General features: G+C 45.7%; 4 protein-coding genes across 5 annotated transcripts; 2 read left to right on the plus strand and 2 right to left on the minus strand.

The window, feature by feature from the left end:
• Window positions 1–72: 72 nt before the first annotated feature.
• Window positions 73–2,590, plus strand: LOC108069649 (peptidylprolyl isomerase domain and WD repeat-containing protein 1). The gene is made up of 9 exons (XM_017159803.3): window positions 73–271; window positions 333–720; window positions 777–1,009; window positions 1,070–1,283; window positions 1,336–1,638; window positions 1,691–1,809; window positions 1,958–2,078; window positions 2,133–2,352; window positions 2,408–2,590. The coding sequence occupies exons 1-9, from the start codon at window positions 124–126 to the stop codon at window positions 2,552–2,554; spliced, it is 1,893 nt and encodes a 630-aa protein (XP_017015292.2). The 5' UTR covers window positions 73–123; the 3' UTR covers window positions 2,555–2,590.
• An 82-nt stretch (window positions 2,591–2,672) lies between these two features.
• Start1 (Steroidogenic acute regulatory protein-like) lies at window positions 2,673–5,764 on the plus strand. Of its 2 annotated transcripts, XM_070212900.1 has the most exons (12): window positions 2,673–2,935; window positions 2,995–3,048; window positions 3,107–3,243; window positions 3,311–3,459; window positions 3,524–3,682; window positions 3,747–3,800; window positions 3,857–3,989; window positions 4,047–4,180; window positions 4,337–4,489; window positions 4,547–4,651; window positions 4,713–5,384; window positions 5,442–5,764. In XM_070212900.1, the coding sequence occupies exons 3-12, from the start codon at window positions 3,144–3,146 to the stop codon at window positions 5,538–5,540; spliced, it is 1,758 nt and encodes a 585-aa protein (XP_070069001.1). In that variant the 5' UTR covers window positions 2,673–2,935; window positions 2,995–3,048; window positions 3,107–3,143; the 3' UTR covers window positions 5,541–5,764. The 2 variants fall into 2 exon arrangements, with proteins under 2 accessions (XP_070069001.1, XP_017015322.2); XM_017159833.3 differs by having other exon boundaries at window positions 2,673–3,048.
• A 54-nt stretch (window positions 5,765–5,818) lies between these two features.
• On the minus strand, window positions 5,819–6,163 carry SIFa (neuropeptide SIFamide). The gene is made up of 2 exons (XM_017159836.3): window positions 6,008–6,163; window positions 5,819–5,957 (listed from the first exon to the last, which is right to left on the minus strand). The coding sequence occupies exons 1-2, from the start codon at window positions 6,138–6,140 to the stop codon at window positions 5,872–5,874; spliced, it is 219 nt and encodes a 72-aa protein (XP_017015325.1). The 5' UTR covers window positions 6,141–6,163; the 3' UTR covers window positions 5,819–5,871.
• Window positions 6,164–6,390: 227 nt separating this feature from the next.
• Window positions 6,391–8,248, minus strand: LOC108069667 (testis-expressed protein 9). The gene is made up of 2 exons (XM_017159835.3): window positions 7,505–8,248; window positions 6,391–7,000 (listed from the first exon to the last, which is right to left on the minus strand). The coding sequence occupies exons 1-2, from the start codon at window positions 8,086–8,088 to the stop codon at window positions 6,406–6,408; spliced, it is 1,179 nt and encodes a 392-aa protein (XP_017015324.2). The 5' UTR covers window positions 8,089–8,248; the 3' UTR covers window positions 6,391–6,405.
• Between the last annotated feature and the right edge of the window lie 1,921 nt (window positions 8,249–10,169).

Here is a 10,169-nt window from a genome sequence, read left to right on the forward strand (position 1 = left end):
ATACATCGAACCAGTAGAAAGTTCAATGATCTGGTTCATATCACCAAAACTCACGTTTATATCGATTAACTTCTTGAACCACCTTAATAATAACAAAAAATTGAAAACAATATTATCCCAGAAATGAGCGATAAAGAGGATCTAAATCTAAAGCGCAGTGCGCCGGAGGAGGAGGATGCACCGCAGGCGGAGGAGGCCCCCGAGGAGGACGCCTGGATAGGACCAATGCCTTCCGAACAGAGCGCTCCTGTGCCGGCCAAGAAGAAGAAGGGTAACCACAAGTCCGCATCCTCCATTTACGCATTATAACTTATAAATAATTCCCTAAATAGTGCTGCCCTACGAGCACATCTACCTGGAGAACCTGCCCAATGCCGAGAGCTACGAGAGGAGCTACATGCACCGCGACGTGATCACCCATTTGGTGTCCACCAAGACGGACTTCGTGGTCACCGCCAGTCTGGACGGGCACATCAAGTTCTGGAAGAAGGGCGAGCTGGGCATTGAGTTCGTCAAGCATTTCCGCAGCCATCTGGTGCCCATTAAATCTTTAACCGCCAATGATAGCGGCACCTTGCTCTGCTCGGCGGCCACGGATCAGACGGCCAAGGTCTTCGATGTGGTCAACTTTGACATGATCAACATCATTCGCTTGGGCTTCACCCCGCAGTGCAGCGAGTGGATCAATGGGCCAGGAGATGCGGTGCAGGGATTGGCCATGTAAGAGGTTAATAAAAACCCAAGAGACTGGAGAGTAAAGTAGAATCCCCTTTCAGTTCGGACTCGGAGAGCAGCCGCATTCACATCTACGATGGCCAGGGAGGCGGAGAAGTCCTGCACACCTTGGAGAAGCTTCATTCCGCGCCAGTGGTGGCCATGTGCTTGAACGTCGCCATGGAGACAGTAATTTCCGTGGATCGCAATGGCATTCTGGAGTACTGGCAGAACTCCAAGCACGACTACAGCTTTCCCCAGCGACTGGTCAGCTTTGACTCCAAACTAGACACAAGTATGGTTCGCTGATATAGTTACCTCATCTCATATTCAACTAGAATCGTTTATCTAACAGGCCTCTTTGAGTTCGCCAAGCAAAAGACCCAAGTCACCGGCTTGGCGGCCACGCCGGATGGCAAGCGCTTTGCCGCCATTTCCACGGATCGCAAGGTGCGCGTTTTTCAGTTCAATACGGGCAAGTTGATCCGGGTGTTCGATGAAGCTCTCTCCACTTACACCCAAATGCAGCAGACGCAGCACGCTTTGCCCAACATGGAGTTTGGCAGAAGGTAAGGTACCTAGTTGTCTATTAGTTGGATATTAATTGTATGCCCCTTGCAGAATGGCAGCTGAGCGGGATCTGGAGAAGACGGCTCAAAACACCACCCTTAACATTCTGTTCGACAGCACTGGCAACTTTCTGCTCTACCCCACGATGCTGGGCATCAAGGTGATCAATGTGGTCACGAATCGCTGCGTCACCATTCTGGGGAAAACGGACAACATACGGCCCCTGCAGGTGGCCCTTTTCCAGGGGAGAATCAAGCGACAAAAGGCTGCCATAACCATGGAACAGGAGGCCAGTGAGAACCCAGCGCTGCAGAATATTTTGAACGATCCAACAGCCTTTTGCACGGCCTACAAGTTAGTTTACAGAACTGTTTAAGTTCGTAATTATTATTTCTTTTTTTTTTAGAAAAAACCGCTTCTACTTGTTCAGCCGAAGATTGCCCTCGGATCTGCAGGATGTGGATCGTGATATATTCAATGAGAAGCCTTCGAAGGAGGACATTATCGCAGTGCCCGAGGCCACAGGTACTTGGCTGTGACCTTTCTACTTCGTGTAGTCCCTTACTAACCACTAACCCATTTTTTATTGCACGCTAACCATATTTCAAGACGAAGGTTATCCTTATGTGATCTTTCAAGTTCAATTTAATACCAAATGTTTGATCTATTCTAGTCGTGCAACGTATTTACGAGAACGTGGTGCTGCACACCACAAAAGGTGACGTCCACATAAAGTTGTTCTTCAAGGAGGTTCCGAAAACAGTTGAGAATTTCTGTGTTCATGCGAAAAATGGGTATGATTTTTAACTAACAATTTGACTCAGATTTTAATCACACCTTCTTAATAGGTATTACAATGGCCACATTTTCCACCGCGTGATCAAGGGCTTCATGGTACAGACTGGCGATCCCACGGGAACGGGAACGGGCGGAAAATCCATTTGGGGAAGCGACTTCAAGGACGAATTCGTGGCAAGTTTGAAGCACGATCGTCCTTACACAGTTAGCATGGCGAATGCGGGTCCGAATACGAATGGCAGCCAGTTCTTCATAACAGTCCTGCCCACGGTAGGGATATATTCTTAAATTTTGGATGGTATAACTAATTAAACCCCATTTTTAGCCTTGGCTTGACAATAAGCACACGGTTTTCGGACGAGTCTACCGCGGTATGGAAGTGGTTCTCAACATTTGCAATTCAAAGGCTAATCCCAAAACCGATAAGCCCTATGATGACATTAAAATTATATCAATACACTTAAGTAATTAAAAAGAGATTGTAAATAAAGTTTTGAAGATTACCGAGTTTCAAATATCTTACGCGCGCGGTTGTGGTATTTTTTAGGCAATTGGTATTTCGGCGCTCTCTAAGTGCCACCCACTAAACAGCTGTTTTTGCATTCGGTGTTCCTTTTGTTCAGATAGTGTTATTAAAAAATGAAAAACTAGGACAAATATAACATTATTAGTAATATTTGAACCGGAAACAGCTGTGGTTTTCTTAGTATTAGGGGTTAATTTGTATCATGAAGTAGGAATTGCTAAATATAGGGAGTTGTTGCTTGCCAATTATGCGGGTTCTTGCAATTTGATATGATACGATTTGTTTATAGCCGAGAAAAAACAAAGAACCTAAGCTGACGAGTCACTTGTGCGTATCAATAATCTATAAGTGTCCGCAATCTATAACTAGAATAGCTTCTGCTCCAGATTCGAAACCTAGTTTTTGGGATCGCCAAGTCTATTTACGTTGGATGGGAAAAGGTATGTTGAGGTTTGTGATTTTTCCAATAGTTTATAACTTTTGTACTTCCGTTTTAAGCACTCAAGACATGAGCTAAATTATAAACTAACCAACCATGTCTCGAATGGATCCAAATGATGTCCGTAGTACCGCCCAGCTCATCCTGTCCAATGCTCGGCAGGGAAACAGCGCCTACAACATGCAGTACGATATGTGTGAGTACAAATCACTGGATAAATCTATAGTTCCATTCAAACCATAAAGATATTCAACCGATTTCAGCCCGATCACATTCCATCAACCTGATTACGGAGGAGTTCCTAGCCGGCTACATGTCCGATGGCAGGATGTCCGTGGTGCGGCGATTCTTCTGCCTCTTCGTCACTTTCGACTTGGTCTTCGTTTCCCTTCTGTGGCTCATTTGCATTGTGGTATGATATATGATCCCATGAATCACGGATATAAGGTTATTCATTCATTCACTTTGCCTTGCAGATCAACGGCGACAATATATTCACTGCCTTCCACAAACAGATCGTGGAGTACACCATCTACAAGTCGCTCTTCGATGTGGTGGCCATTGCCATCTGCCGATTCGTGGTGCTCATCTTCTTCTACGCCATATTGTACATCAATCACTGGTCCATCATAGCGGTGGGTTATAGAATTTCTTAAAAATATATATTAAATTTAACGGAATATTACTTAATCTTTGCAGCTCTCTACAAGTGGGTCTTGTTTGTTCCTGATTTCCAAGGTGTTTGTGTTCGATGTAAGATCAATAAACTTACCATCTCAATTTTAACTAACATCATATTATTTTTTCAGTGGCTGGACTCCAAGCAACAAGTATTCGAAGTCATCCTTATAATAACCTCGTTCATACTCGCTTGGGGAGAAGCCTGGTTCCTGGATTGCAGGGTGATTCCCCAAGAACGTCATGCGCAACACTATTTCCGAAGTAAGATCAGCCATCATCAGAAATCAGATTACCTATTGATTGTATTCCTTATTCAAGCGATGACCTCCAATGATCGCACCCCCATGGATCAGCCGGCGATTTTGATAGAGCACGAAAGGCCTCCGCAAAGTGTTACTGATTTCTACTCACCCCTGGACACAGCTCACCACTCCGATGAGGAGGAGGAGGAGGTAAGCTATTCATGAATGCGCATTTTAATGTCTGTATAGGCCTGGCGACTATATAAGATGCTGAGTGGATGGAACAGTAAAGTCTGTTCAGATGGCAACGGTAGATTTTGGAGTCTTTTCTGCTCTACTAATTGTTCTTACTCATTTGGATTTCAGGATGAGGAGTACAACCAAATGGGCTTGGATTGCCTGCGAAAGGCCTATGAGATCATCGAGTCCAGCGATTGGAAGGTGGAGAAGGTCAACCAAAAGGGCGACACCATACACAGCACTCAGCGGGAAAAGATTGGAAAGATTTACAAGTTGACGGTGGGTTGGGAGGAGTGCTTAAGCTATTAGACGTATATTAATAGATGTATTCTTCAGGCTCGTATAAAGTATCCTGCAAAGGCGCTGATGGAAGATCTATTCTATCGCATTGAAGACTGTCCCAAGTGGAATCCCGCTCTTCTAGAATCAAAAATAGTGCGAGTGAGTGGGCAGCTTAATAGATTCCTAAAGAACCCCTGTTAATATTTTGTATACGTTACAGAAAATCAACTCCTACACCGATATTACCTACCAGGTATCTGTTGGCGGCGGAGGAGGCATGGTGAAAAGCCGAGACTTCGTGAACCTGCGCTCCTGCCGTCTCTTCTACAACGGCAAGATTTGCGACGACGACGAGGCGGCTCAGCTGAGCAGTGATGATGGCGGCAGCAGCCTGAATCGCTCCTGCGAGGGCAGTGTTAGCACCATTTCGGACGGGGACTCGCACACCCCACTGCTGCCCAGCAGCGTGTCCAGCTGCAAGGCCACGTTTCCCAGTTCAACCAAGGCAGCAGCAGCCCCGACTCCCTTCGATACGCTGGGCAACAGCTTGGGCGCCAAGAGCTTGGGTCCCATTGTGAACTTTGAGGAGGAGCCGTCGCCACTGGAGCAGGACGAGTTCGAGGACGCCAAGGACAAGCTGGATGGCGAAGCAGATACCATGACAAAACCAAATCCACCCAGCGTGGGCAAGACCAAGGACAAGGTGTGGGTTACCTCGGCGATAAGTGTGCAATATGCTGGCGTTCCACCCTCGTCCAAGTACACAAGGGGTCAGAACATCGTCAGCGGGTTTGCCTTTCGCGAAATCGTTGGCAAGTCGGACAGCTGCATCGTGGAATGGGTGCTCTGCCTGGACCTAAAGGGCTACATACCTCGCTATGTCCTGGATGCAGTGAGTGCTGATAAATCTTCTTCTCTTCCAGTTTGATTGATGAATCATCCTTTTCAGGCCCTCACCTCCTCCATGACGGAATACATAACCAATCTGCGCAAGCATGTCAACGAACTGAGGCATCGGGGACGTGGCCGAGTGCCCAGGACCCACTAGAAGCGATCATCAAACTGTATTTTATCATTAATCCCATTGTATCTCAAGTGCAAGGGCTGCCGAATCGCAGCCAGGTATCTACTAGAATATTTTCAAGAAGATTTCAAGAGTTTTCGAAGCAGTGCTGTAAGTTTATTGAGTATTGTATATGTATACGTATGGCATAAGATCTATGTATCTATATGCACGGCTTACACTATAAATTTTATACATGACTTTTCTAATGTCCCCGGCATTTCCCCATTCAGCCGCAGGAATGCGACTGGTGCGTCAGTAGTCTCGATATCAGTTCTTGGAGGTGGAGTTGGAGGCGGAGCTGCAGGGCGTGGTCCTATTTGCTGTCGTTCTGGGGAAACCACATGGGACACGCCTCCATGGCCACCTCGCAAACGGCGCTCATCTTGGCGCTGTCGTAGTCTGGAAGGAATTATAGAAGTGATCTGATCTTCAGGAGGATCTGATCTTACCCAGGCTGCTGCGCTTGCCGAAGATGCTGCCGTTGAACGGAGGCTTCCTGTAGGCAGCCTCGCTGGAGCCCAGCAGAATGGCTGTGACGAGGATCGTGACCAGGAGCAGAGTGAGCGTGAATCGCAGAGCCATCTTGCAGTTTTCGTTGGGCGTCGTGGGCAGTGTGCAAAGGCTGGTCCAAGTGCTGCTGAATGCCGGAGGTTTCTGTGGCAATCCAAGCCGAATCCCCGGCTTTTATACCCGCCAACCGAGCAAAAGGATTCTAACTAATTGAGTTACCCACCCGGCTAATTGAAACGAGATTGCTTGGGGACTTGTATGTACGAGTGAGACCATAAAATGTGATTACATTCCACTTATTTACATTGCTGTGATGTGCTTAACTTAGATGCCCAGCCTACGTCTTGGCATTCCACTCGAGCACCTTGTTGAACTCTTTCTCGCCGAATCCTATGGCCGCCGACTGCTCCAGGCAGCTGGTCTGCCGCTTCAGGTTGTCGATCATGTAGAGCTGTTTCTTGTAGGCGTTTAGCAGGTCGCCCCGCTGGCGCTTCAGTGCCCGGATCCGGCTGTCCCGCTGCTTGAGTTCCTTGCGATGCACCTCCAGCTGGTCGCGCTGCTCCTCGCGTAGCTGCTTGACCTCCAGGCGAGCCGTGTCCGCATCTTCCTGGGCGCGGGACAGCCGGTTCTCCAGGTTCATGGTCGTCTGCCTCGAGACCTTGGCATCGCGCCTCAGCTGCTCCAGTTCCCGCTGCTGGATGGTAAAGTCCTGCTGCCGCTCCTTCTGCCGCCGGCTGGCATCCTCGCACTGCCGCTCGACGCGCATCAGCTGCTCGGAGAGGTGATTGTTGGAACTGATGGCCTGGTCGCGCTGGTTCTCCGACTTGCGCTGTGCCTCGAGGGCTAGCTCAAGCTGCTCCTTCTGGCGGGTCAACTCGCCGGCATGGTGGGCGTGGTCCTCCTCCAGGATGGCCACCTTGGCCTTCAGAAATCTACGAAATGTATTATGAATTTTACAATTTTCCAAATTTTGTAAACTTTTTGCAGATCATAGAAAAATATATACCTATATTGCCTTAATTCAATTGAATGTCTTCATTACTTTAAAAGATTAAAATACTAATATTTTTAAAGAACTTTTTAAGTGAGAGAAGAATAATTGGATTAAATCCGACTAAATCGAGAAATATAAAAGATTATATACATAGGTTGCCTTGATTCAAATGAAAGTTTTTTAGATTTAAAGATTATAATCCTAATATTTTTAAAGAACTTTTTTAAAGCAATTAAACAGTTTTAATTGGACTGAATAAAAAATGTGATGAATTGAATGTCTTCCATACTTTCAAAGATTATAATCCCTATATCTTAAAATAACTTTTTAAATGTAGAAGGAATAAGCGGGAATGCGCACGCACCTTTATAATACTTTCTAGGAAAGATCTTAATATAATAATTTTTGTAAATATTCCCATTTTGTAGCTTCCCCCACTCACTTGATAAAGTTGTCCTTGGTGACCTGCTTCTTCACCTGCCCATTGACGACGGTGGTGCTCTCCCGCTTCTGGGTGACCTCCACCTCGACGACTTCCTGCTTCCGGGATGCCTCCTCGGCGTCGCTGCGCAGCAGCTCGTCCAGCGAGGGACTCTCGCTGAAGTTGGGATTCCGGTACTTGACAAACGTGGCCGTCTTGCTGCTCACATCCCGCGTGAAGGTGCTGAACTTGGATACAGTGCGGGTGGTCGGAGAGGTGGGTGCGGCTGCGGATTTGGTTTGCTTCCAGTCGGCCGGCTTGGACTTGGTCAGCAGACTCGTCTCGGGCTGTGGCGAAGTGGTTGCTCTACCAGGTGGAGGAGGAAGAGGCTTCGTGGGCGTCGTGGTCACCCCCTTCTTCCGGAGCAGGCTGCTCGGACCTTTGTGCTTCTGGAAGGTGGCATATCGCGGCACCACCGCCGTGGATGCGGGTGATCCCTTGGCATCCCTTGGGTACATGGCTTCGGCGGCGGAACTGAGGGTCAGGAGATTGAGCTCCTGATTTATCTTGAAGAGTTCCTTTTCGCGGGACAGAAGTTCGGCCATTCCAGCAACTAAGTTTCCTGCAGCAACGATTCTGATTTGATAAAAGACCTGGACAGACTACACACATTGAATTTTTCTCAGATTTAATTTGCTGCTATCTCCACACACACGGCAATATCGAAGTTGATACGATAGATTCGCCTGAGGTAAATAAATTTGTTGGACACCAAACAGTGACAGTAACCCCTGGCTACCTAGTCCCCCGGAATCGCCGGCCGGGGAGTACTGGGAATTTCGCCGGCTCCCCTTGGAAGTCCATGTCCTGTTGCTATTTTGAGGGGTGGTTTTCAGTCGGTTTGTTCGATTGTCGTCCCCCCAGACGACTGTTGCTTGGCTTTGTCTGGTGTTAACCCCTCTGAAATTTTCTTGCGGATTGAGGAAGTCTATAAAGTATCGCAAGAGTGGGCGCTATAATTAACACAATAGATATTCGTTGGCGTGGGCTGACTATGCTAATGCTCTTCAGAATTTGTGTGATGTAACTGAGCTACAAATACGGTTTTTGGCATGATGAATCACAGGCCAACCTCTATGAGGTTGTAGTTAAATTCTTGAATGATCAACATTCTAATTTTTCTATTAATGTTCTTTAATATTTTTGTAATAAACATTATTACCAGATAATGAAGGAGGCTTTCTTTGGATAGGACCTTTCGCATATGAAGCGCCTAGGAACTTTACAGGGTCTGTCGTTTAAGACGTTATAATTGTAGGCATTTCCAAGGTACCCCAACTCGTCACAATGCTCATTTCCATTATTATTGTTCGGTTCCCCCGGACACCAAATATCTAAAGTCAATGGCTCACCAATTGCGAACCAATCATGCTTTCCGTGATGGGCCAAATCCGAACCAGAGGTCCAGTACACATTGTATATACGATTTTTCAACAGATACTGATTAACTAGATCCCATTCTTGAATGGTTTCGAAAGATATTAGCTGAGCGCCCAACCGATGACAAAATTCTGATGCATCAAACCAGTTCATTAGCGTGTTGGAAGCAATATAATAATACCCATGGCCGATCTTTACGAATGGGGCTGTTGTAAAATTCAGATGATCTGGTATTCCTATAAAGAATTAGAAATTACCGAACCAAATCTTATAATATGTGTTTAGTTGATTACCATCCTCAATAGTTGGTACTACTTCAAAGGCTCCAACGAGGCAAATGAGGCCTATTACAGAAATAAGCACGATGTATTTGATGACCATTTTTGTATTACTGAATGATACCCCACTGAATCGAGACGCTTTATAGAAAAACTATATTTACCTATTTATCGTTACGATCACAAAATAAGAAAAAGAGTTTTGTTTTCTATAAATATTTATTAACAAGCTGTGAAAATGGAAAGCTAGTTCTGTTTGTATATCTGAAAAAGTCATCGTTTACTTTTTATTAATTACTATAAGGTGTATTACATAAATATATGGCTACCTTTCCCACAAATATTGAGACTAGACCGATTTGTTAAATACAACACAATGTTGGCATTACTATAATCTAAATTGTAACTCAAATTGATTATCTCTTATGTATAATACCATATCGCAATGACTTTATTTTTCCCAAGCACCTTAGAACATGGTTTACTTATGCTAAATACCTAAAATGCTTAGAAGTGATAATTGAGGGAATCTGCTTATTTTTTAAGGAGCATTCTCTCACGTATCAAAAGAATAATTCCGTACACCCTTTAGGATCAAAGGGTCAAACAGAAGAGCACGCATAATAATCATAAATATTGGTATAACTATAAGTATAAACACAAACGCGTGACTTCAAGGGAAAGAGCTCCGAATATGGCAACAATTCGGGGTCTTCAAGGTGTCACAGCTACCTGTAGTCTTACCTGGATTTTCGAGGGTGCAAGGGTGCTGTGTTCACAGAATGTAAATGCAAGTTCAAGATTTATGTGCAACCGAAGTAAAACAAAGGAAGATAAAACATTTGTCGCACAGCCACGAGGCCTCGTTGAGCCAACCAATCAGCCTCAGCAGTAGTGGCTATATATGCCGTCACCAAGGTGTTCTGGTGACAACCCACACACTGGCCATAATTGCAGCGATCTGTTGC

The sequence above is a fragment of the Drosophila takahashii genome, chromosome 2R (assembly GCF_030179915.1).
Source record: "Drosophila takahashii strain IR98-3 E-12201 chromosome 2R, DtakHiC1v2, whole genome shotgun sequence".
NCBI lineage: Eukaryota > Metazoa > Arthropoda > Insecta > Diptera > Drosophilidae > Drosophila > Drosophila takahashii.

What these genes read in the sequence shown, in the direction of transcription:
- SIFa (XM_017159836.3), bottom strand. Translation starts at nt 6,140, where the DNA reads ATGGCTCTGCGATTCACGCTCACTCTGCTCCTGGTCACGATCCTCGTC. An exon ending in CGGCAAGCGCAGCAGCCTGG is followed by an intron (nt 5,958 to 6,007) that starts GTAAGATCAGAT and finishes AATTCCTTCCAG; the next exon opens with ACTACGACAGCGCCAAGATG.
- Start1 (XM_017159833.3), top strand. Translation starts at nt 3,144, where the DNA reads ATGTCTCGAATGGATCCAAATGATGTCCGTAGTACCGCCCAGCTCATC. An exon ending in CAACATGCAGTACGATATGT is followed by an intron (nt 3,244 to 3,310) that starts GTGAGTACAAAT and finishes AACCGATTTCAG; the next exon opens with CCCGATCACATTCCATCAAC. An exon ending in CCGATGAGGAGGAGGAGGAG is followed by an intron (nt 4,181 to 4,336) that starts GTAAGCTATTCA and finishes TTTGGATTTCAG; the next exon opens with GATGAGGAGTACAACCAAAT.
- LOC108069667 (XM_017159835.3), bottom strand. Translation starts at nt 8,088, where the DNA reads ATGGCCGAACTTCTGTCCCGCGAAAAGGAACTCTTCAAGATAAATCAG. An exon ending in ACCAAGGACAACTTTATCAA is followed by an intron (nt 7,001 to 7,504) that starts GTGAGTGGGGGA and finishes TACATTTCGTAG; the next exon opens with ATTTCTGAAGGCCAAGGTGG.
- LOC108069649 (XM_017159803.3), top strand. Translation starts at nt 124, where the DNA reads ATGAGCGATAAAGAGGATCTAAATCTAAAGCGCAGTGCGCCGGAGGAG. An exon ending in AACATGGAGTTTGGCAGAAG is followed by an intron (nt 1,284 to 1,335) that starts GTAAGGTACCTA and finishes TGCCCCTTGCAG; the next exon opens with AATGGCAGCTGAGCGGGATC. An exon ending in GCCTTTTGCACGGCCTACAA is followed by an intron (nt 1,639 to 1,690) that starts GTTAGTTTACAG and finishes TTTTTTTTTTAG; the next exon opens with AAAAAACCGCTTCTACTTGT.